Below are 25,814 nucleotides of genomic sequence, written 5' to 3' on the forward strand. Positions count from 1 at the left end.
TTGAAGGCACCTGCGGAAGCATCTAGTCCTTCGCTCAGCCCCCACCAGAGCCTGCACAGAGGACGGTGCACTGGCTGTTTCTAAGCAGGGCTGGCTCCTTCCCTGGAGGAAATCTCCTTCAAGCTGCAGCTGAAGGCAAACCAGGTGACCTGGTCTAGCTCAAAAGTTGCGTATGCATCTGCAAAGGGACAAACGTGAAGCAAGCAATGGGGCAGGGATGAGGAAGCCCCGGGAACGGGGCTACCAGGGGCACAAAGTGGCAGGGGTAGTGGGGTGCAGGGTGGCAGGAGTGCAAAGAACTCTGTGCAGGGCCCGCGGAGCAGACTCATATTGATGCAGAGGGAAACAAGCTTGCAGAGCCCGGATAGCTCAGTCGGTAGAGCATCAGACTTTTAATCTGAGGGTCCAGGGTTCAAGTCCCTGTTCGAGCGGCTAGTTTTTTTTTCCCCCCACCCTTCCTTCCCTTTATGTGGGTGATTTTCCCTCCTCCAAAGCTGTTTAAACCCGGTGAAGGGTAGCTCTTTCCACCCGCGGGTCCCGTCTGAGCACCTCGACAGCCCGTCCAGGCAGCAAAAAACCCCCGGGGAGCGTTGAGGAAACCAGGAGGACGGGAAGCATAAATAATAGGCGGAGTTTGAAGAGGAAAAAAAGAGAAAAGTGACTACGCCCGAACAGGGACTTGAACCCTGGACCCTCAGATTAAAAGTCTGATGCTCTACCGACTGAGCTATCCGGGCTTCGGGCAAAGTGTTCCACAGCCGCTACTATAACCATGTCGCTCTGGCTAATACGCGCTGGGGGCGGCACCCAGCCCTGCGTTGTCCTGGGGAGGGGGGAATGCACAGCGACGCAGAGGGCTAGGAAGGAAAAAGGGGGCTTGCACGGGGCGGGGACAAAACCATGCGCTAGGGTGGGGGGTGGAGGGGGCGCAGAGAGGAACTTGCACTGGGCTTGGGGGGAGTTGGTGCACAAAAGGGCTTGGAGAGGGGTGGGGGCACAGCCATTTATCAGGCTGCAGGGTGGGGGGGGCAAAGGGGCTTGCACGGGGCTGGGGGGTTGCGGCAAGGGGGTTTGCACGGGGCTGGGGTAGGCCACGTGCTCCCCCAGCACCTCGGTCCTCCACCGAGCGGGGGCAGCAGAGGCTCCCGCGCGGGGCCGCGTCCTCTCTAGCGCCGCTTCCGTCGGGCTCTGTGGCGCGGCCCAGCCGGGCCGGGCGCGTCCCCGCGGCCATGTTGCCTGCGAGGGGAAGTGGCGGCCCGGAGCCCCGCTAAGATGGTGGCGAGGAGCCCTCGGGGGGTGTAGGGGCCCGTCCCCCCTCCCCCCCGGGCTGCGGGGCGACGCGGGGCCCATGGAGCAGCTATAGGGTGAGCCTGCCGCCTGCCAGGCCCCGGGCTCGCCGGGGGTGCTGGCCGGGGGGGGGGGGGGGGGGCGCGGGGCCGAGCCGCGGGGGCGAGAGGTGGCGGCTGCCGGGCGGGCTCAGGCGAGAGGGAGAGGTCGCACAGGCAAAGACTCGATACTGCACTTTACCTTGAAGGTGTTTCTGCTCCAGAATGTTTTTCTTGGTTGGAGAAGGGAGGGGGAAAAAAAAGTCAAATTCGAAAAACGAGACCCAAACCTTCCCCTTTGACCGGAATCTTTCTTTCAGCATCATGTCAGCTGATCGCGGTAGTGCTACAACGTTTATTTCTGCTCGAAACTCAGCAAGGGCTCTGTCTGCAGAGAGTCATCAGAGCTCTAGCAGCACTGTTCAGAAACTAACATATACTTCCAAACTTTAAGTATTATTCGAATTGTATTCATTTTCTGCTGAACAGTTTTAAGGAGCTCTTGCTGTCATCTGACAGCTTATGGTTTGCAGTTAGCTGATGCTTATACCATCCGTTCTGGTAATAAAAGGAGATGTGACAAGTGTTTCTGCATTATTGCATCTTTTCTGTAGCACACTGTCCCAAGACTTTGCATACTTAATGGTTGTCTAGAGCATTGGTAACTCCAATGGCATTTAGAGTAAGGAGCCAGTTGAATGCAATATGACCTGACTACAAAGGAAAACTATGACCAGGACTGTTTGTGGCCATGTGTCATCTTTCACACCATCATTTTTAAGCTTAGATCCTACCATGCTTTTCCAGGGCAGAACACTGCTAGCAGCTGTGCGGTTTAGCATTAAAAGAAGCTGTTTTGCTAAGTGCAGTATTGACACCAAGGAAGTACTTTCAGAGAAGGATTAATAAGTGGAAGATTAGGTGTGTAATGTTCCACAGTTATTACACAGATGAAGTTTAAAAGAAAACATTCCATTTTCTAGGGCAGTCATGACATTCAGTCTGAAATACTGCACAATTGCAGGTAACTCAGTGGGTTAAAACAGGTGAAAAGCTCTACTAAAAATACTGAATAGTTGTGGCTTTGATGGAAGCAGAGTTTAACAGATGCAAATTATTTTTTTCAGAAGAGGAGGGGGGATAGCAAATGTGAGATTGCTGATACTGAACAGCCCACTGAAATACAAATAAACTGTTACAAGAACTTAAATTTATTTCTGCCCTGGTATTTGATCATTTCCTGCTCTCCTGCAATTGCTAGCATAGGTGGCAGTATGCTAAGCAGTCCAGTGTGCACTGTTCAGGCCAGGTGAGTGGGTAGGATGCTGAGTACTGCCCTGTGTGACACCTGTCACTAGGAGGCTGTATGGTAAATGTGCTCATCAAAAAGAGTGAAAGTTTGTGTCCCAAGTACCTGTCTCTTGGAAGCTGTACTGTGGCCTGTGTGTACATGGCAAACAGATTGCAAAAGGACTTAAAAGTGAATACTTATATATTTAGCAACTCTTAAGAGCAGAGCAAAAGTCCCTAGATGTTCAGTAATAGGCAAACTAATATTTCTAGTGAAACATTACATGCTTACAGCTAGTCTTGCTGAAGGTATGACTAAAGGGCATTTCTTGGGGTTTTTCCACTGCTACAAGGAAATGGTCAGTTCCCTGCTTCAGTTTCATTCATCATATGTTCTAAAGTACTTGGCTCAGCACTGAAGAGAAACAAATTGAGGGCTAAGCTGTGTGACAGAAACAGCTGCCATGGTCATTTCAGTGTATTACATGCACTTACCTGGAAGAAGCATTTTAATCATCTAAGTATTTCCTGCTTCTTGTTTGAATGTATTAAAAAAGTGATACTGATTTTACATTCTGTTAAGGAATATATCCCATTAGAAAGAGTATCCCTGAGAATAGCCCAATTTAATGTGTTTAAGTAAGAGATAACTGAAAACAATGGCTTATGTAGTAGGGTGGAACTGCTGCAGGATTCTAGACACATCACCGTCAAGTACACTGTCAGCAGCAGTTGATTTTGGAAGATTTACAGGGCAATTTGCCAGTGTTCCATTTTTAATTGAAACAATCAGTTTTACTTTTTCTCCTGCTTAACTGGTTTTGCAATAAGCATTGCATAACATTTATACTTGTTAGCTGCTAACATTTACCAAAGGCTGGGTTATGTTGATGTATTATTGGGAGATCTCTGGGTAGCAGCACACTCAATTCTTCATGGCAGCTGCATCATGTCACTGACATAACTACAGGTGGAATTCAGACCTATTAGAATGGATTTTTAAAACAGAAGATCTGAATTTTACTCTACAGCAATTTCCCAAAAGGAACATTTTAAAATGAGTGTTTCAGCTAAATATTAAAAATAGTACCACTGCCTCTCCTCCTGTTACAGCAGGCAATGCATTAAAAGACTTTTGCATTCTGAAATGAAGCTATTCTCCGGATACTTCCTAGCAGAGGGTGTTTTTCATAATTGAATGCCAAGTCAATATCAAAGCACTGAATTTGAGCACTTAGAGCAGGATAGCAAAAATTGAAGTCAAACAGGTTAAAGTATGAAATCTGTTAACTCAGAATTCATGTCCCAGATATTTCTCCTGCTGCTGCCACTTCCCAGGGGCCCCCCAAACACCCAACACTTGCACTGTCCCATGGAATAAAATCATAACAAGGCACTTGTTGGGAGATGGCACTGAAAGAGCAATTTGGAGGTTTCCTTGGCTGACATCTCAGCTCTCAAAGTACATGGGTGAGCTTGCTGGGAATACAGTGATACAATCAGATGAAATTATGGCTCAGAGAAAGGCCTAAGTGCTGTTAAAGCAGTGATGAGCAAAAGATGTAAGCAAGGCATGGTTTGTGGGGAGGAGTAGGTGTTTCTTTAGTAAGCCAACTGAGATAACTGGGCAGAAGGACTTTCAGGCATGTAGACTTTCACAGGGACTCACACTGATGAAAACAAGCCTAGTTAGCTCCAGCTCAGTTGTCAGCTTAGTGCTTGTTTAAAGCCCTCCCCTCCACAGCTTCTCTCTGCATGATACTGTACATGAGACTGAGTTTATTTTCTGTAGAACTTCTGCATTATTTGAAAGCAGGGAAAAGGATGATGCTTATTGAGCAGAAGACTAAATTTAATCCACTGTTGAAGTTAGCCATTACTGAGTCTACAGATGCACTGAACAGAATACTGGTGTCTAGTTTGCACTCCCAAAAGTTGTTCTCACTTCACACAAAAGTTAGAAACTGCATTATTTCCTTAAAGGAACAAGATTTAAAAAACCCCAAACCTTAGAAATTTAGCTTCAACTTTAACCTTACAGACATTGATGCCAAGAAAAGTTTATACACCCGAAAGCTTGCATTCTTGTCCCAGCTATACTAGTCTGTTAGTTACGATCTTTTGCCACAAGCCTTGCCTTCCCCAAGCATCAAAGCTATGGTCTAATGGGGTTTTGAACTGTTTGTCAAGCCAAGGAACTTGTACTCACAGAATTGGCAAGCTGCTTGCTCCTGTAGTACTCATGACCATATAAAGTGTTTGAATGAAAGAAATAGTTATTTCATGACTTTTCTTGTGATTCATGGTTTCCTCCAAGTCATTAGTCTAGTCCAGTGTCATTTTCTTATATGTGCAGCTTCAAAGCTATAGAGGGGAAGAATACCAAGTTCACTGGTGCTTTTAGTTGGATACAAATTCAGTAGAGATCCATAGTTTAGACACTTCCAGGGTTATGAGGTAAAATATTTGCCATAAGTGGCAAGAGCACAGTTGCAGGGAAAAGTTATGCAGAACTGGTGGAGCAAGAAGCTTCAGATCTCTAAGGACTCCCTTTTCCATTTCTGGCTATCCTGTTTAGAAGGAGTAATAATATAAGTTAGATTTTCTGTCTTGGCAGTACTGGGACAAGATGATCAATGGCTGCCTCCATAAATCCTGCATGTATCTGCAGCCTAGACACACTTGGGAAGATAGCATTCAGTAATCCCTAATTTCCAGTTAAAATGAAGTTAAGTTTTAGTTCTGCCTTGTAATATTAACTAAAAATATGTTACTTGTACAGACTGGAGGCAGGACACTAGCTTGGCTGCCTGTTTCTCTAATAAAACTAGTACTGAAGCAGTTAAAGTAATCCTTACATCTTAGTTCACTGTCTCAACCTAGCAGAGATCCCCTTTCAGGAATGCAGGGTGGAGGGGCAATCCATTGCTTTCTCCCATTTTGTCCGTTTTTCACACCAATTCAGACTCTCATCAGGAGCTGATGTATTTAGTGCCTCCTCCCTCTCACGACTAAGAAAGTAGTCAGAGGAGGAAGAGAGCCCTCACTGCCGCCAGCACCACAGACAGGAGCATTTTTTGAAAGAGTGACTCAGATCCCAGCGACCAGCAGCAGAGGCAGGACTCAGGAGTTGCTCTTAAGCACAAGGACTCAGACTCTTCTTAAAAAGGAGCAAAGGGACCGCCTGAGGAACCGAGGAGACACTTGCCAATCCTGGTAATATTCATTACAGTAGAAAAGTGGGGCTGTTCAAGGTCAGTAAGTCAGTCTGCAGCTAGTACAAAGTACAGCTCAGCTTGCAATGCGCAAAGGCTCTTGCGGGCAGTCTGTTGCAGTGTGCATGGCAGCGTGAAGCAGAAGCCCTAGTTGAAATCCAATGCACTGATAACATGGAAGTTTTTTGCAGTTATAAGTAACTTGGAAGCTAATATTGATAGTGAATACATCTAGATAATTACTGAACTTGAATATTTGATGTGCATTAAACAGGCTTTCCTGTGTACTTAGAGATGTTTCATATTTGGGGACGATTTTATTCCTGATAGTGCCTTGTTTCAGAGACATGTACTGGTATAAGAAATACATCAGAAGCCTCTCAAAGTAGGCGTCTGTCACTTGTTGACAGACATGGCAGTGAGAAGGATAGAGATTGACTGGGTTGCACTGGTCAGAGAGTTAAGCTTGTTTTAGAACTAAGATTTTAGTCATGGCTGAATTTTCTGCACTGACTACTACATAGATAATCTGCCTCTAACTTTGCCTAAAACCCTGAAGTGTTTGATTATATTCTTCAGGTGCAAGGTTTTTTTTTGCTAGTTTTTATGCAATTAATCTTATTGGCTTACTTTATAACTTGTGGTAAAATTCATTTACTGTATCTAGAAAATTCTAACACAATATATGTATTTTCTGGAAAGCTTTTGAAAATTTTCAGCTTTAGATTTTCAAATCTATTTTAAACTACTGCCAGGGGTAAGATGGTATCTCTTCCAGAATCTCCACCCCAAAACTTTCCCAAGTTTACATCTATATATGTAAATTTGGAGAGCAGACTTCACTTTAGTTCATCTCTTACTCTAGCCTTAACTTTGCCAAATGACAGCATCAGTTGCATGGCTTGTTTTGGTAGTGCCTGTAGAAGTGTGACCAGAATCATGCTGAAATTCTACTGTAATTGGGTCCAGGGACACAGAGCAGTTTTATTGGTACATGAGTCTGCACTTTAATGCTGAGGCATTATTGTATAAGAACAGCAGGTCAAGACTTTGCTTTCTTCTCCAGCATGTTGAAGTTGCATGTGTTAATGAGTAGTTAGTTTACACTGTCCTTTGTTTTAATATTATCAAGTTTTTGAACCTATTTTGTGGTGAGTAGACCAAGCTGAATCATTCTGTGAGCATGAGTCATTACAGATCATTCTACATTTGAATCTGTGATCTTTGGGTGGATACTGAAACTATTCAGATAGCTTCAGGACTTCCCCTTTGTTCCTTTCCAGGAAAGGATCCTTTCACCTGCTCACCCAGTTATGCTGTTAAAACTTATTTGTAGCCTTCATTTAGTCATTTGTGATGAGGGCTCCAGCAAGTCTTCACCTTTTGAAAAGTAGGTGGGGAATGTGTTAATTATTGCCATCAGCACTGGGCACTTCCCCAGCTGAGGACCTCCTGGGCACTCAGGGGGTTGGTTGCCCTTTGATAAGGATTTCCATTGGGGTTAATTGTGACTCAATTTCTATCTTTCCCTTCTGACTCACAAATTTCAACAGTTTAAGAGCTTGCCATAGCATGGTGGAGACTGGCAGTTCTCCTCAAGCTGGCAGGTCCCCAAGTTCCTCAGCCTGCCATGCTGCTCCCAGAGATGAGCCAAGTGACAAGGTCCTCAGTAGCCCAAGTCCTGCCAGCTTGTCCCAGCTGTTCTCTCCCATAGCTACTTGTCCAGGCATTGAGCAGCCAGATGCAACATGAACAGCAATAAGCACATCAGCTTTGACAAGCAGAACAGGTGGGGAGGCACAGTAGGGTTGGTTTTCTTCAGTTTATTTTTAAATGCTGATTTCCTGAAACTTCTAAGAAGTGGAAGTGGTTAAACTCAAGACCAGGTTTCTCAACTTAACTGGCAAATAAACCTTCTAATTTCTAGGTTTGTACTACAAACAGCTAATCACTGCCAAAATGACATCTTCAAGCTCTGCCCAGTATCCAGCAGCTGAGAATGCCTGCAGAATCACACTTGGACAAGTCAACCAGGTAGTTCTCTTCCCCACTTATCTTGATTGCTCTGTTCTCTCTAGTTCCTTAATAAAGCTCAGACTTCTTCCATCAAATCAAAGTTCTCTAAGTACTCTTAAGTAGGAAGGATTTCACCTCATGGAATATGGCTTTTATCCTGAGCAGCTGTGATCTGAACTTTCACTGTCAATGGTTAACAAACATTTTCATGGAAGGAAAGAGAGAAAAACAATTTTAATGGGCTATACAAGAAATTGTATGTGTTTTTGCACTGGACCCATACCTGAAAAACATTACATGCAGCATTCCTCTTAATACAGGAATGTGTGACAGTTATACTGGGGCATTATAAACTTGCATATTGAAATTAGTTGTAACACATCCCTATGCCTTTTCTGGCATTAGCTTGGGTAAGTATAACATGTAGTACTCCCACTGACTGTTCCTAGTAAGCTGTAGCTGAAAGCCAAGGCCAGCCTGGCAGGTGAGTAGTCTAGTGTATAGGAATGTGGCTCTGGTGGAACATGTTAACAGCCAGTTGCAGAGGAGAAATTGGTAGGGCAAACAATGGCTAGAGAAATCTGGTCTAAAAAAAAAATCAGGCAGGTTTCTTCAAGACTGGCAGCCCATCTTCCAAAGCTGCTTCATTAAAAAATACATATCCACAATATGGAGGGAAGTGGCAGGAAGGGAGATAAGCTGTTGAGAAGTTGAGAGATCCTCCCCTTTGAGGTTAATTTAAAAGCTGTGAAATTTGTCCAAGTCCTGTGAAAAATTTATATGCTTATTTATTCAATTCGCTCTGCCTGAAAAAGTTATGGATGACCAGGCTCTGATACTAGTACAAATATATTGGTTGTCAGCACTCAGTATCCTAGGCAATGGGAGTAAATAGCTCTTCCATTTTGGCTACATTGTAGTAGCTAAGGGCCTATTTAAAGCGATCAAGTTAGCTAGGTTACTTCTTCAATCAGAATGAGATGTATGAGGACTTATTTCAAAATCCCTTTGAGAGTGGTCATTAGAGAAATGAATAAATGCAAATATATATTTTTATTGTGTTAAATACCACATGCTGATATAAGCAATTCAGTTGAGTTGTACTCAGTTTTTTTCCTGGTGGAATAGCTGTTCTTGAGAACCAGACTTGTGGCTGGACATTAGTTCTATTTGAGCTTGAAAACACAGCTAGCAGTCATAACAATAGGAGAACAAATAGATAAATTCAGAGGAGATGAAGTGTTTATAGTGCTCACAGACAGTGGAACAAATACCTTGCTGAGATACCACCTGATAGCTGAGCGACAAACAACAGCAGTGACGCCAAACCAAAACCCCCTCTCCTTACCTTATGCAGGAAAAACAGTGCTGCTGCTGGAGCTGTGTGTTGAGGAGCTGTTGCAGGAGTTCTGAGCAGGCTCATTCCTTGGAAAGGAAAGGAGTATTTCAATTACATTTATATAGGCAAGGAGGAGGGGTGTTTATGAGACACAGCTGAACCCACCTAAAACTGACAGGTGAAGGCCTTTACAGGTGAAGGCAACTATTACATGCCTTGAGAGCAGAAATCTGTCAAAGTCTAGGGGAAACTAACAAACATCATATGCCGAGTATTGGACTTTTTGTCACGTGACTGATTAAAATATCTTGCTGTATTAGCTTTTGACAGACAAAGGAGGAGAACAGAGGAAGAGATTCATTGTGGGAAACATATACGTTAGTGTACAGTATTTGTATGCAATTGTATAGCATACAGCTTCCTGGCAGAACAGTGAAGGCTTTCTGACTTTTAGGAACACAAGGCACGAGTTCACAGGGTGACACTGTCCTAGGGATTCTTAAAAAGCTTGTGGAATAAAGGAGGTGGGGGAGTGGGGGAAGTAGCTATTTAAAACTTGCTACTGTGTTATATAGCATCATCTGTCTCATTCGCTGTTCAAATTTGCTTGGTGTGGATGAAACCTAAGGGGGCTGTGGTGCACTTGCATCTTTCCCGTGATGCTTTATGTTTCATATAATACAGATTTGGTTTGATGACTGAGATCCACAGAAAATACAGGTTCTGATCCTTGTTAGTTGACCACAACTTGTGTTTAATGCTGTCTTATTATTATGTGTCTATTCACAAATCCTAATAAATACATAAGCCCTGAAGTCTGTGCAGAGCAGATCTGATCTATTCACTGCACTAACTGAGGAGGTTCAGGCCTGCTGTTATTAAAGTTAGGATGTGAATATACCATCATTGCTACATTTGGTTAGTCACTGCCTAGGACTCCATACCAAGGGTCTGAGTTTCCAACCTTCCCTCACATGATGAATGACATCAAAGTTAATGGGACAATGTGAGTAATTAAAGCATTTAGAGCTGGCTGCCCAAGGTCCCTGGCTTTTTTTGTCTTGCAGGTGAGTCAGAGTAATTGTGCTGATTTTCAGTCCTTCCAGCTTTTTTAAGCATTTGTCCATGCAGATTATTTGTAAAAGAACACTAGCTTTCAGGAAGCTAGCCTAAGGCAAGCAGTATTCCCCATGGCTTCCCACTCGTAGCATAGTTGTCTGCTCGGTGCTTAGTGTGACAGTCGAATGTGCATCGAGCAACTCAGGCTTACTAGCTGTAATATGCAGGCACGCATGCCAGGGTGACCTGGTTTTCTCTCAGAAGGGCGCTGCTTAATATCATTCAAACAAAACTCTGTACTTTGCATTTTAGATGCGACCCAGACTGCCGCTTCTGAAGATTCTGCAGGCTGCAGGTGCACAAGGTGAAACCTTCACATTGAAGGAGGTGAGCTTGGTTTCTAGGCACTGAAACTGAGCCTGTCCGTGGCTGTTTTGCAGATGATTCTTTGTGGGGGAGGAATGGGGCTGGCTCTTGATTTTTCTGTACTTCAAAGACCTATCTGTAAAATAGGGATACCTTACCCATGGGGCTGTTGTGATTCGATTGATCTTAAATTACATTGAGAGCCTCTGAAGGAATTGGTATAGGAGTGCAAAATATTAAAAAAAATTACTTATTTTGGAAAATCAGAAACCACTTTAGAGAAAGGAGAAGTAGAAGAGTCTCATGCCGGAGATTCTGTTGTCTTGCTGTCTGCTCAGCCCTTGAAAATTGGATTCTAGTTGATATTTTTCCTTTAAATTTCCTTTGAAATGGCTTGTCAGCTAAACCTAAGAGACTCTGTGAATTCATTTGTTTTAAGATTAAAATGCAATATGTGTACAAGATTTAAAAAAATGACACTGACTGTGATTTACAGGAGTATTCTGTCTACAAAGAATTAAATGCAGTGGTTTTTCATTATGAACATGTCAAATATTCCTGCAGAGCCCTGTAACTTATTTTAAACACTTATGCATTTAAATAACTTATTTAGCGTCTAAAAATCTTTGCAAAAACAAATTGAATGGTTTAAATGGGGAGAGTTGAGTGTTAAATGCAGGTTACTCATGTAGATTAACATTTTGACTCAGTTAAGTCAATTTTTCTGCAATGAATGGAGTACTGTTAGCAACTTTTTGGTTGCATTTACTGTTGCTCAGGGGGGTCACTTTGATGGCTAATTGGGGGTGGAACTTTGCTTATGTTTTGCTTAACACGTATTGCTTTTCCCTCTGGTACTCTAGATTTCTTACTGTAGCTGGCAACGTCTGGTAGCTCTCAGAGCTTTTCCTCTCCATGCTTCTTTGTGATACTAATGCACACATTTTTGCATCTTTCAAGCAAGTTGTCTCCTCAGCGCCAGCACTGTAATTGTGGTCATCCTTCAGTAATAGCTTATCCTTTCAACTGGTGATACCTTCTCCCTCCTCATCACACCATTTCCTTCTCACCTTTACTCTGAGTTGTTATGTTGTTCCTCCTCCTGTTTCAAGGAGAGGACACAATCAACAACTTGGTGTGGTCCTTGCAGGGTGTTCTGCACTGTCTGTGTCTTGGCGCTGCTGCACTGCTTCAAACAGTTCTTCCGAAGGCATTTGGAAGAGCGGCAGAGTCCCATCTGGTGCTCTCACTGAGCCGCAGTTCTGCCACTTGCTCTCCATGTTGCTGAGAGGGAGATTGCCCAGTTTAGAGTGTCCTTCCCATTGTCATGGTCTGTTTTAATGTGGGCTAGAAAAGAGTCCTCTAATTATCTATCTTTGACACAGTTTTCCCTTCTGTCAAGGGTTAATAATTACAAACCTTAAAGCATATGGTGAAGCATAACCCTCCCTTGTTTGGGAGGCACAAATGCATGACAGAAATGAAGAATAAGCACATATTGCTTGACTGACACTGTGTAGGGCAGTGGGAGGCAAGTATCATAAACCAAAGCAAATTTCCAGGGTCTTTGGTGATTTGGTTTCACCTTCAGGTATGACTAAAGGTATGCTATGTATCCACAGGTTATGCATTACCTAGGACAGTATATAATGGTGAGGCAGCTATATGATAAAAGACAGCAACACATGGTCTATTGTGGAGGAGATCAACTGGGAGAATTGCTGGGACTGGAGAGCTTCTCTGTAAAAGATCCAAGGTAGGAAAAAGTGACCTTTAATATATGTTGCATTATAGAAATTGCTGAATCAGGAGACCCTTGGTGATACTGTTCCTGTTCACTGTAGCAGAAACCTCCGTGAATACCAAATACCCAGCTCAGTGGCTTATTGCTATTGTTCTGGAATGCCGTTTAACAAGCTTGAGTTTAGCTCCTGTGTTTTGAAGAGCCAGTCTACATGGTCCAGGCCGTGAGCTGTTTGAGGTTCCATCTCTTCCCCTTTTTATTTCTGCGCCTTCTCAGCCTCTTGATCTCAGACCCATGCTAAAATTTGCATCCTTCAGTTACATTCTGAACTAGACTTCTCTACAGCAAGCATTTAGGAGAGGCAGACAATCCACTGCAGTTTCCAGCATCTTTTTGAATAATAAATGTGAATTTATGTCTATAGTTTAAAAAGGTAATACTGTTTGTTATTGTGAGTAAACTCCATGTCTCCTTCTTTCCTGTAGCCCAGTCTATGACATGCTGAAACGGAACCTGACTTCTGCTGCTATGGCAGGTAGGTTTGTCACGGTATGGGCAAGTATATTCAGTACAGTGTTGATGTAACTTGGGTAAGTAACAATATTCAGAAAAGAGAAATGTTTCTGAAGTTGGAACAAACTGCTAATGAAGGCTTTGATGAGAGAATCTCTTGAGTATGTGTCCTTTGTGTGTGTCCACCATCAGTAGCTGTGATTTGAAAACAGTTAGCTGTTTGAGTAACATGGCTGCCTATAACCAATGGCCAAACCTCAGAGCAGCAGACAGACTCTGTCTGGAAACATGCAGACAGGGCTAAATACTGTGGATGTGCAAACCAACTTGGCTGAAGTATCCCTCCAAATCATTATCAATTTTTCCATCTTTTTCAGTTTCACAGCATGCAGTGACTTCCCACTCTTATCTCATTTTGTGCTTTCATGTTCTTGAGCCTGAATGTAGAGTGCTGAAAACCCTAGTTCTGCAAGCCAAAAAGGTCTGCGCTTTAACCAAACCCTTGAACACTTAAAGGTTACTATCTCAGCTCATGGGAGAAGATGTCATACCCATCTACATCAAAAGTCTTCAGTCATAAATTAAAGTACATTCATAACTTAATCTCAGCTGATGGCTCCCTTGCAGCCATTTGCCACTGTACAGCTGGCAATCTTTATGTGAAAAAGAACTTCTGATGAAAATGCAAGTGTGCAAATCATGAGTGAGATGCACTGAGAAAGTTGTGAAGTCTTGCGTCATACTTCCGAGGATCTCTAAGCAGAAAATATGGGCTTAGTTTTTCAGAAGGACTTAGTCTATTTTTGCACAAGTATAGAAAAGCTTGTGCCAATTTAGAAACTGTTTGAGAAAATGGGGTCCTAAATTGCATAGTCCTCTGCTCTGAGCCACGTTTCTTCATATATTGGTGCCTCTGAGGTCACCTCTTTTTGCTATTTATATAGAAGAACCTTCCTAAGCGGCCTCTTGTCTAAACACCTGTTGTCTACAGAATAACTGTGTGAGTGCTCTTTCCCTTGCTGGTGATTCCCTATCCTTTTACCTATAGGCAGTGTATGAGGAGAGCAAAGGATCCCAGGGAAATGCTCTCTCCTCTGCTGCCCTTTTCCTTCTACTTGGTGTGTGCATGTGGCTGTGTGTGCATGTGGCTGTGTGTGCATGTATGGTCCAGTCACGGTGTAACTACTTTTTAAACCTGCCAAAGGAAACACTGTTCTTTTAGTGAGCTGACCATTGAGTTATACCAACATGCCTGCATGTGTGTGTGTGTGTGTGTGTGTGTGTGTGTGTGTGTGTGTGTGTGTGACTACAAAACGAAACAAGCTTGGCAGACCAGGCCTTTGACAAGTACATAGGAAGGAAGACTCAAGGTATTATTTTTCCTTCATCTCAACATAGGAATAACGAAGTGCCATAGGCCTTAAAGAGGCCATCATGTTTCGTAACAGCCACTTATATTCACTAGCCAAATCAAGGCTTATCAGCATGTCATTTTGCAGAACATCCTGACCACTTCTTTAAAGTACACTTGTAGAAAGAAAAGTGACTGCATTACAACTTGATAATACAGACTAAGCTCTTATATAGTGCTCTTTATCCGATGGTATCCTTACTTGTCTAGCTTTTACTGTAAGTATGAATCATATGAGGTATATTTAGGAATACCTCACTTTAAGGACATTTTGTGTTCAGTTCATAGTATATATTGCAGGAACACTTCTCCAATAAGTGGAGCGTATTGTCACACAGTGTAAAACTGGTGTGTATTATTTATAAAATGTCAAAAAGGCAAGTCTATATCTCTTCTAATGCCACTGCAGAGTCAAAGCAATTGTGGATGAGCCAGTTGGCTTCTGTTTTGCTTCAGGCATCAAATATCTGTACAGCTGTTGGTGATGGAAGGGAAGAAAGGAGAGCTGAACTAATGCATGGATGGCAAAGAATATGGGGTTCAGCCATAATGCATGAATGGCAAAGGATACAGGATTCAACCATGTCATTTTATGGTCCTGTTTTCTGGTCCATTTTATGGACCAGTTATGGTCCACTTCTCTCCCTATAGCAGCAATTTTCAATGTCTTCATATCATGCCGTGATTCATGACTTGAATCAGAGTGTGCGTGTCTCCCCAGTATTTGGTGGGGAATTTCTCTGCCAAATTGAAAGGGGAGAAAGCGGAAGCCATCCTTGCATCTTGTTCTCTAGCAAGTGCTTCTGTTCATACTTCCTAAATGCAGCTCTCGTTATGTAGAAATATTTATATTCATTTGATTGTTCTTGCTAGTTAGGTTGGCCTTTTAATTAACCCTTGGGGCCAGCATAATTGTCTGGATTAAATTGTGGATGTGTATACAGTTACCCAGGAAAGAGCCTGCTGTACATGGAATTTTCCCTTCTTTAATCTAGTTTTTGTTTTTCATACCCACCCCCTTTAAAAATGACATTTTTCCTGTCTCAGCATATGCTGAAAAAGACAGTGTCCTCAGGTATTTGTAAAAATCTTACTCTTCTTTATTCACCTTCTTCAGCGTTGATCTGATACAGCCTTCAGTTGAGAATCCTCACCCTCTGCTATTGCTCTGGGTTTCCTGCCCCCATGCAGGCTTGTTGTGTAAGGGAGCTAGAGCTTGCAATGGGAGGACAGACTGTAGGAAAAAGAAGATTTTTTTTACATTGGGAAGAAGATTCTTACATGCTGTGAGGTTTCAACAAGCTTTATCGCTCAGCAGGCACAGACTCTATATTCCCTAGGGCATTGCCTCCATACATACCTAGCAAAACCAAGGGAATACTGGAGTAATGCCTGTCTAGGAAATGGCCAGGTCTCTAAGGAAGAAAATATTCTGGTTTCTCTCAAAGGGTTACCTAGCAGTCTGCCAAGCCTGGCTCGTTGGTTGCTTGCTGAAGGCCTTCTGTGTTGTGAGAATGGTTATTACCAGGGAAGGTTTTTTCTTTTGTTTTACCTGCCATCTAGATGCTGCACAGAATCTCGCAAAGGAACAGAGCGTCGATAAGCCAAGCCAAGACCAACTGAAGGTAAACCCACTGCCTGGTGGTTTCTTTTGTTGTACAGAGTGCCCCTTCTCTGTACCTGTGCATGGTGGACTATGAGAACTTTTTGCTGCTTGGCTGCCAGGTCCTCACCTTCCTGAAAAGTTCTTGGAGTCCACAGAGCAGGGACAGAGTGACCCTTCTCTGTTCTCTTCATAACAGAGTTCCAGTCTCTGAGCGCGTTTCTCTGGGGTGTAGCACTTCTAGTCCTCAGTTCCTCCAGCGTGCTCTGTATTTTCATGTCTTTCCCCCTCTCTCCCCCCTCCTCTGAATAAGAATTACCAAATAATTAAACTTTCTAAAAGTGTAAACAGGTTGTGTGTTCAGTAGGATTGTTTTCAAAAGCTTTCAGGCAGAATCTGAAACCTAGGAAAAATCTTTGCGTATTCTAACTTGTTTCAGATATATTTTGGGGTTAAGGTAGTCTGGTCTGGGAGGTGTGTGCTGACATTGGGGGCCAGAGAGTCATGAAGATCATAGTATTACTTCATTAAAGATGGCAACTTTTGGACTTTTGCCAATCTTAAGATTTTTCCTGGGTTGAAAGTATATTGTGTGTGCTGATAACAGGTGCATTGCAGCCGCCTTAAAGGGTTATAGTGTGTAGTTTTTGTTCAGTAAACTTTATTCCTGTGTGTAACTTCTTGGTGTTGTACTGCTGCTGGTGACTCAGAATGGAAGTGCTACATCCCCTTGTCCCTATAAGCTCTGGTGGACTAACATCTGTGTTTTCCTTCCTTCATGCAGTTTAGCACACAAGAGGGTTCAGACACTGGCGTAATGGAGGGTGAAAGCAATGCTTCTGCTTTGTCTACCTCAGAGCACAAATGTGGGAATTATGAAGGTGAGTGCCAGTTATCCCCCCGTAATACAATGTGTACAAGTTGTTCTGCTCGTTCTCCAGTGTGACACACTGAGCTCTGCATCGGGAAACTGCTGGAGGAGGGTGTTGGGAGACTAATAAAACTATTGTGGAAAACAATCTTTAAATGTCATCATTTTATAGCAAAGATTTAGAAAACCGCAAATGTCTGCAAAAGGTATTTTATGATGGACACATTTTCTAGCTTGGATATTTGGCCTCATAAATAAACAACACTTGGAATAAAATGGCAGGTTAAGCCAAAAAGCGCATCTATCACTAAACAGTGCCACCAAAAATCTTACAGACCTTGCTGAAGGGTATTTTAAATGCTGAAATTACACCTGTATCTATTTATCTTCCCAAAGGACTCTTTCATCTGATTACATAGAACACATACTGAGCTGTCTGCAGTCATTACTTGCAAACCAATCAAGGAAATGAATAACAATGGTGTATATTTTCTATCCAGTTTAAGAATAATACAGCTCCTTCATATTTAGACATTTCCTTTGTTTTAGTACCTGGGGATTTCTTGGTAGTTCACTAATATGGATTTCTGATGTTACAGAAGCAATTTTCCTGTTTTTCCGCTTTCTACTCTCACATCCATTCTCATATCAAGGAACCTAATATGTAAAACCAGATCTTCTTTGCAAGTGTGGTTATATCCAGATCAAATGAGGGCAGTAGATATTTTCCTGGCTGCAGATACAAAGCCGGTAGAAACAGTCCTTGTCTGTGCCTTTGAAACTCTTGGCACTGAAGGGAGATGGATTGAAGGTTATCTTGAAATTCAGACCTCTGCATTTAGGATCATAGATTAAACTTCCTGGGCTAAAATGAAGAAGAAAGCTGAGGCAAGGAATTATGCAGGACAGATTCTTACATTCCTGCTTCCTGTTTTGAGCCTGCTTTTGGAATCCAGGGGCTCCAGTCTCTGGAAATTTGGACCAAATTCAAACCAGTTCTTTTTCTGCATCCTAAGTTACTCTGGAAATTTACTCAATGTTGACTTGGATAGAGCTCTGAAAGAAGTGTACTTATTTGTGTGTTGGATCTTAAAAGTAAGGCAATGCTAAAGAGAACCTGTACAGTTATAGAGACACTGGGAACATTGGGGTGCTACTCTGACCTCTAATGGCTGTGCAGTGACTATTCTGCCAGGTTCACTTGGGTAGATACAGCAATACAGATGTGCCGCGTATCTAGCATTGCAGTACTCTCATACAAATGCCAGAGCTGCTAGCCATAACTCTGGCTGTAAGATGGAGCAAGAAAGATTTCTAAAATTGGATGGGACCAAATTTTTTTCTGCTAGTCTCTCAAGTAATTTAGGTGTGGCATGACTTAGATTCTACTTGGCTCTTACAGACAAAGACTTAATAGAAAACCTCTCTAAAAGCAAGAAGCCTAAACTGGACCTAGTGTTTGAGGAATGGGATGTAGCTGGTCTTCCATGGTGGTTTTTAGGCAACCTCAGAAGCAATTACAAGTCCAGAAGTAATGGATCAACAGATATTCAGACTAACCAGGTGTGTAGACATTTTAAAGAGGTGCACTGTATTCTCTTCCTCTCCTCTCTTGTATTCCAAGTAAATAATATATTCTTGTCCTTTCTTCCCTCTTCCCACTTCAGGACTTTCAGCCTCTCCCTTGTGTGTTCCCGTCCCAGCCTTTCACATCACACGGTTACCTTTGGTGTTTCTAAATAAACTGTGTGCTCTCTGAAGGCTGTGTTCAGCCACTGGAGGTCCTTCTGCACTCCAGAGCATTGGTTGTATTTCAGGAGTTGCCCCTCTTCTGGATTGAAAGTTGTTATACAGTGCAGATGACTGTAGCGTGGCAACCAGCTGCTGTATGAACAGCTAGCAAGGGGAATGAGCTGTAGTACTGCTTGCCAAAAGGGGCATCTTTGTGAGAGCAGTTAGTGAGTTGCCCCTCTCTCCCCAAGGGGTGACTGAATAAGCTGGCCAGGGCTCAGGCTGTTAGTGAGGAAAAGGGGAGAAGCATTCACTGTGCCCATGGCTGCAGTACTGGTACTTCTGCTGCTGAAAAGCTGATCTGTAAGTCTTCTCTCCTGTTTCTTCTCTAACAGGACATAGACACTGCCATTGTTTCAGATACTACTGATGACTTGTGGTTCCTCAACGAATGTCCATCAGATCAGAGCAGTGCCACAGTCAAAGTGGAAACAGTTGACTGCGAGGAAATGAAAGAAAGTGACAAAAAGGTACTTCTTCAAACATGGATAGTGTCTGTGTTCCACAGGTTAACCTTGTTTAACTGATCTTATGGATGTGCAAAATCCATAATTTTTCATCTCTTTCCTGCTGCTATTCTGAGTTGGGAGGAGCTAGATATGTAACCATCTGGAGTTCTAACTTGTGTTTAGAAAAGGCTGTCACCGTGCCATACATGGGGTGATAGCTTTTCTCTGTAGCTGTCGTGCAGGTATTAGGAAGAATCTGCTTGGTTTTGGTTTAAAAGTGTATATTTTCAAGGCTTAAAAATGATTTAAAATGACTTAAAATTCTAGGAGGAATTTTCTCTGTACCATATCTCTAGCCAGTATCTGAAGACTAATAAATTAAAAGACTTGAAGAGGAAAATCTCACTTGATGTTTTATTAGCTTTCAGTATATGATAGGCTGGTCTGAGTCTGCTCGCTGAGGTGGTAGAGAGATTGGTCACAAGAATATGTTGAAAAGATTGAGCTCATGATCTCTTGCATGAAAATTAGTAGGACTGCTCAGGTGCATGTTTGTTTGCAGTATTTGTATGATTCTTTTGTGCATCAGGGAGAGAGATGATTTAACCACAGGAAAATATGACCATAAGCCAGCCCAGCAATACTTATCAGCAAGATTCTGGATTGGCTGCAGTACATAAAATGGCTTTTCATTTGCTTCTAGAAATGGATTAATTTTCAAGGCCATTATATTGTCATTTTAGCTTTGGTGTACAGTGCTGGGCTCATCATAAATACAGATTTCTGCAACGCTTCTAACAACATATCCACTCTTTCCAGGTGACTGAGGATGCATGTTTGCATGACTTTGAGGATTCTCAGTGCTTAAGTGATGACACAGATACAGAAGCTGCCTCTGAGGTAGGCATCCTTTAAGTCAGCGTTCCTTGCTTGGAGCGTGCTGCAGTCTCAGCTGTAGTTGCAAAAACTCCTCCTACAGCTCCTACTGGTCGTGGTAGGAGAAGCTGATTCTTGTGTAGGTTTCAAAGGCCAAGAAAAGCAAAAAAAAAAAACCAAACCCCAAAACATTATTTTTTATAACCTACATGAAGGAATGCAGAGAAGTTGATTTGACCTGGTCCAGTTTGTTTTGGATAGGGCTCCATTAAATCCTAAATTGGATTGGCATTAAGCATTGGCAACCCGTCAGTGCTCTGACCTACCCAGACCGAGAAGACCAAACGTCTCTCCTGGCTGCAGAGCAGTACTGGTATATATGTGATTTGAGCCACTTTTTGTGGCAATGTCAAAGGATTTATATGTGCTCTAGCTATGAGTGTCTTTCCAGTAGAAGATTAGGGTCCTTATTTTCTACATTGTGCTTCCCTTTTGTACAGGGTAATGTAGTGTCAGAATGGGCAACTGCTGGCTTTTAATATGTGATTTAACTTGTCCCTTCACATACCCAGGAAATGAATGAAGATTAGGCCCTCAGTTTCCGGCATGGTCAGTCTAATGCTATATTGAATTAGCATTAACAACACCCATGCATGTTTTAGTAAAGTTAATTCTGTATTGTACTTTGAAAGGAAGTTTGGGGTATAATCTTTGGTGGAGATTTAGAGGTATAAAGTAGACACTTTGTAATCACTGAAGTGGCCAAATCCAAACTGATTGCGCTCAAAAACTTGTTAGTGCAAATTTCTGTGTCAGAATCAGGGTTCCAGTGGGTCCTGGAGGCTGCAGGCCAGCTCTGAATCTGTCCGTTGCTTCATGGTGGTCTCTGAGATGAGAAGAGAATCCATTTCCCATTTCAGCCTTTTTTTCAGAGGTGCTTGTATGGCCTTTGTCAGGGAGAGTGCCTGGGTACCTGCTGGTTTAATGTCTTTGTCCTCACAGTGCCTCTCTGAGGACAGACCAGAGCTATTGTTTGTGTTTAAATGAAAAAATAAGGTGGAAAGAGAGAATAAGGAATAATTATTGGGTTGTCACTCCTCCTCACTACCCCATTTTTCTTCTGAATTCCCTCATGGTAGATATTGAGGGACATCAAATCTGTGTTCTTTCACCTGTGCTTTTTTTCTCCCAGTCCTGCAGGCTGCCTTTTGAGGTATTGTTAAGTCAGCAAAAGTATATCATGATACTCTTTGCAGCTGGTGGCACCAAAATTTTTTAGCATAATTTTCTAGACTGTGCATGCTTGACAAATTAGGTTGTCCCTGGCATTGGACAGCTAAATCATAGCTCTGAACTTGGGCAGCTCTTGCCCTTGCTATGTGGGGTAATCAAGTAAGCCACTATTAGTTGTGCAGATTCAACAGATGCTAAGTGATTACTGAGTCTGGGAAATATATTCCTAAATGATTCCAGGAGCTCTACCCTTGAATTTAGAGTGGGATATTTAAAATTCAATAAACTGCATAGCTTGAGAACATTGCATTCTTCCAGAGTGCTGAAGGCTGGGAGGAAGGAAGGACAGAGTTAAATGCTTAAGAGGTCTGAATCTGTAGAACGCACAGGGGTAGTAAAATATACCTTAGGCTTTCTGAGGTGCTGATAATCAAACTAGCGATCATGCATCTGCAAGCCTTTACTCAGTAACAGATGTCCTCTTCTGATGAAGCGTCTTTGCTGCTTTTCCCACATAGAGGAAAGCACTCGTATGTAAGAATACTCTAACTTCTGCTGTTTTTGTCTGCCTCGATCATTCTTCAGGACTGCTGGCAATGCACCAAATGCAAGAAATTTAACTCTCCAGTCAAACGGTACTGTTACCGCTGTTGGGCCTTACGGAAAGACTGGTACTCAGATTGTCCCAAACTGGCTCATTCTCTTTCTCTGTCCAACATTGATGCTATGCAAAACAAAAATGATGATGAAGGGATAGATGTCCCGGACTGCCGAAGGACTATTTCTGCTCCAGTTGGCCAACCCAAAGACCTGTACGGGGTAGAAAACAAATCACGTATAGATCCCTGCAGCTCTATTGAGTCTTTGGACTTGGCACGAGAATGTGAAAGCAAGGAGTCTCTGTTGCAGTTCACTGAGCATAAAAAGGAGGAAGAAATACAGTCCTTAGAAAGTATAAAAAAATTACTGAATCCTTGCTTCTTATGCCATCACAGACCACGAGATGGGAATATTGTCCATGGAAGGACTGCTCACCTGGTGGCCTGTTTCAAGTGCGCAAAAATGCTGAAGAAAAAGAGATCTCCTTGTCCAGTGTGTAGGAAAGAGATTGAGATGGTGATCAGAATCTTCATGGGGTAGTTGTGTTAGTTCAGGGCTCCTCTGCCAAAAGATTTCACACAGGTTTTCTTGCAGTCCCACAAAACCTAACTTCAGAGCTCAGCTGGTGTATACCAAAGAGAAATAAGATGCAAAACTGACCAAGGACACTGAGGAATCCTCTGCATCAAATGAAGCAGCATCCAGTTTTTGATGTCCATTTAAATTAAAGCATGTAGGGAGCAGGGAGCGACTGACACATTGGTATCAATGCCCTAGGTTTGAAATTGTCTAAATCTTTTCATTTCAGAAGTTCTGTGGTTTCACTGGTTCTCTGTTTTGACAACTGATCCTTGCAGAAAGCAAGTTTTGGAAAGAGTTATAACTTTGGCTGTTGGAGTGTTGTTCTCTAGTAAGTCAAATCCTGTGCAATGCCTTTAAAGGGAGGAGTCCACATTTGAAAAATATGGTGGGGGGGTGGTGGGGGGGTTGGGAAGGGTGATGGGAGGGAAGGATAGACCAAGGGTATTGTAATTTAGATAAGCCATTTCTCCAAGGATCAGTTCTCATAAGGGCAGTGAGAAGTAAATACCCTGTTTCTGATAATCTCTGATTTTCCTTTTAATGTAAGTTTGTTTGTTAGATAAGGTAAAGGTGCTCTTGCTCCCAGACTTGAATAAGTCCTCCCAAGCTTTTAATCTGTAGCAGTCTCAGGTCGTATATCAGTTGGCAGAAGAATAGGGTGTTACACTTTGCTTCTTGATCCTTTAATTTGTATTGATTCTTTTTTTTTTTTTTTTAATTCAGATACAATGCTATGTTGGTTTGCATAGCTTTGTTGAAGCCTGTACAATGTTAGCTGAGATTCTAGCCTGCCAGTTGAGTTAAATTATAACAGCTCTGTGTATGTTTTGGGATGTTCTCGTAGCTCTTTGCTCATGGCTCCTTTGCAGCTCTTACCTGCCTTATTTCATCAGGCCAATCTAGAAGAAGCTCTCTTTGGAGTGTGGTGGAGATTTATTGACACATTGTGGACCTTTGAGAAACAAAAATATTGCCTGTAAAGCACCAGATTGCAGCTGGTTAGTCTATGTCTGGTGGTTAGCATGGTTAGTCTACTGTGCTTGGTGTTAGTTTTTGAATTCCTCCACTGACTTTCTTTCCTAGTGATTGAGCACTTCAAAACTATTTACAGCATTTATATTATCCTTCAAAGAAGTGCATGGTCAGCCAACTGGCCATTAAAACTCAGCTAGGACTTTCAGTTTAAAGCTAAACTTTCTCTGAGATCAAGTCCTAGTGTGTGCTCAGATCTTCAGCCTATCTTCATGAGGGTTGGTGTTCCGAGAATATTTCCCCATGGAGAGGAGCTTTGTTCTTCCAGTGTGTAAAACGTGGTTGGATGTGGCCCTAAAACTGTGGGGAATTATAGGAGGGTAAAGTGGTCATTGTTGCGGCTTGCCCTGGGGCTCCAAGAACTGCCTGCAACCATCCTGGAAGCCCTGAGATCCTTGGGTGTTCTGGCTTTCCCCTCTGGGGAGGCTGCACAGGGCAGAGGCCTCTGCAGAGTCAGTGGAGAAGACAGTGCTGTGAGAGCAGGTGTCGAGCTCAACCTCTGCCATGCACAGATTTGCAGCAGAATTAAGAGCAGATTGTTCACCTTTTTTGACCAACACCATCTCTCCTCTCAAAATGCATTTGCAAAACAAAGGGAATTACTTCTCCTCCCATTTTTCTCCTTCATTCCTGATTCTTTTTTTTTTTTCTTACCTAGAATGGCCCTGAGGAGACAGGGGTAGCAGAGCAACTTGCTCTTTTAGTTTTCTAAGTCATTATTTATTTAAAATGTAAAGCTGACAAATACTCTTATGGCCAATCCAGTCTAGTGTTCTCTAATGTGAGCAAGAGGTGTGGTGGAGGCATCTCTTGACATATTCTCCAGGGCTTTGGGAGAGCTCATATCATGTAGCATTAGCAATAGTGCCTTCACCTATAGCTTTCAGGTATACAGATGTTTGAACTCAACACAGTGCATCAGCTCCATGTCCCTGGCATACACCCTATTTAGTCATCTTCTGTATAAGTCCCTCTCTGACCTAGAAGGTGCTTCACTCCTTTCCAAAGACAGACATTCCCACTTTCCTGCAGCAAACATTCATACTGTGCAAGCAAGGTGGGAAATCCCATTTGGGTGGTGTGCTAGCAGAGCTCAGGAGGAACATGCTCACTCTACTTTCAAGAGTCTGTGTGGAATCAGGAGCTGTTCCCTGCTCATATTTAGATGCTTCTCAAGGCAGTTTCCCATTGCTTTCCACACTCCTTCTGCTGGTCCAGTCCTAACAGGCCAGCTGTGCAACAGGAGGCCCCAGTACTTGGCAGCAACCTGCTCTGTCAGAGTTGTTCCTCTGAAAAGATATTGGAGTAGATGCAATATGCAGTCACTGCCTATCACTGCCAAAAGATGAATCCACTTTATATTTTGCATAGCGTTGTGATTATTTCTATGTTGGCTATTATTTAGACTATTATTGTTGACTGTTATTTACAGATGTATTTTAAAAACCAGAGGTTAGCTGTCTGGCATTTGCTGCACTATCTATAGTCCATAGAAGTCAGTCCAAATAAAAACCTACTTATTGCTCCCTTAGTTGAAGGGCTGTTAAATTGAAGGTGGTGCACTTTAATCATGTTAAGTTCAGCAGCGTTACCTCCTGGAACCATGGAAGGGAGTTCTGCTGGGTAGTCTCTTCCCTTTTAAGTGACTTGGGCTCAGCAGGGTACTTCGTAGAAAGCCCTTAATGCACTTCTGAATACTGTGAATCCCCCCCCCCACACACACACACACACCCCGATTGCTAGTAAGAACTTACATTTTGCTAAAAGCAGCTTTACTGAATTGTTCAGATCTGGCTGCACTGAAAAGTATGTAATTTACATTGACCAAAATAAAAGAAAATTGGGAGTGTTTAGGTTTGAGTAAGTTAGGGGTTAAATACACATACCAAAATCCTACTGAGATCTGTATGTAGGAAGTCAGCAGTGTTTCCTGAAAACATACAGTGTCCTGAGGTGCAGCTCTCCCACTGTTAAGTGAAAACTGATTGCCTTGTTACAGTTTGTGATAAAAAGTGGATCTGCAGGATAGCTTTCAGGGTAACACTCTTCATATCTGTGATTGTGCTTGTTCAATATAACCGCGTTGGTTAGGACATGCATTTACTAACTTCGTAATTCTTTTTAACTGAACTAGTTACTGGATATCACATATCAGAATGTTACAGCCCATTTTTCCTCCTGTAAAGGAATAAGCTATTGCGATGTAAGCACAGTGTATGTAGGGGTAACTGCCCAGGTTGTGACTGGGACTTGGATGGGGGGAGGCTTGGGGGAGGGAGGGAGGATGTTTTATTACTTTAACTTAAATCTAAATCTGAATAAATTGTAATTCGCCAAGAACTGCTTTTTTTCTGACACTTTTTAGGAAGTGCAGACTTGAGATATAAATTGAAGAAATAGCTCAAAGCATTCATTTGTAATACTTATATAGCAGTTTAGAGATGTGCAGGTGAGATGTTTCTGAGGTGGTGTTACTGCTTTCCTTTTCTACAGATGAGG

The 25,814-nt window shown here is 42.7% G+C and overlaps 1 protein-coding gene and 2 non-coding genes across 4 annotated transcripts; 2 read left to right on the forward strand and 1 right to left on the reverse strand.

Annotated features, from left to right (window-relative positions):
- The first annotated feature begins 358 nt into the window (after positions 1–358).
- On the forward strand, positions 359–431 carry TRNAK-UUU (transfer RNA lysine (anticodon UUU)). Its single transcript has one exon. It is a non-coding gene; the product is annotated as a tRNA-Lys (tRNA).
- A 233-nt stretch (positions 432–664) lies between these two features.
- Positions 665–737, reverse strand: TRNAK-UUU (transfer RNA lysine (anticodon UUU)). Its single transcript has one exon. It is a non-coding gene; the product is annotated as a tRNA-Lys (tRNA).
- A 486-nt stretch (positions 738–1,223) lies between these two features.
- MDM4 (MDM4 regulator of p53) lies at positions 1,224–22,669 on the forward strand. 2 transcript variants are annotated; one of them, XM_067310818.1, is made up of 11 exons: positions 1,224–1,364; positions 7,758–7,864; positions 10,557–10,631; positions 12,233–12,366; positions 12,840–12,889; positions 15,842–15,903; positions 16,666–16,762; positions 18,155–18,315; positions 18,879–19,013; positions 19,812–19,892; positions 21,687–22,669. In XM_067310818.1, exons 2-11 carry the CDS (start codon positions 7,790–7,792, stop codon positions 22,239–22,241), a joined length of 1,425 nt encoding a protein of 474 aa, XP_067166919.1. In that variant the 5' UTR covers positions 1,224–1,364; positions 7,758–7,789; the 3' UTR covers positions 22,242–22,669. The 2 variants fall into 2 exon arrangements, with proteins under 2 accessions (XP_067166919.1, XP_067166920.1); XM_067310819.1 differs by lacking the exon at positions 1,224–1,364 and adding an exon at positions 7,541–7,619.
- The last annotated feature ends 3,145 nt before the right edge of the window (positions 22,670–25,814 follow it).

The sequence above is a fragment of the Apteryx mantelli genome, chromosome 25, assembly GCF_036417845.1.
Source record: "Apteryx mantelli isolate bAptMan1 chromosome 25, bAptMan1.hap1, whole genome shotgun sequence".
NCBI classification, from domain to species: domain Eukaryota; kingdom Metazoa; phylum Chordata; class Aves; order Apterygiformes; family Apterygidae; genus Apteryx; species Apteryx mantelli.

Excerpts from the sequence above, each read along its gene's own strand:
- MDM4 (XM_067310818.1), top strand. The coding sequence starts at position 7,790 with ATGACATCTTCAAGCTCTGCCCAGTATCCAGCAGCTGAGAATGCCTGC. Across the intron at positions 15,904-16,665 it reads CAAGCCAAGACCAACTGAAG|TTTAGCACACAAGAGGGTTC; the intron begins GTAAACCCACTG and ends TCCTTCATGCAG. Across the intron at positions 19,014-19,811 it reads TGAAAGAAAGTGACAAAAAG|GTGACTGAGGATGCATGTTT; the intron begins GTACTTCTTCAA and ends CACTCTTTCCAG.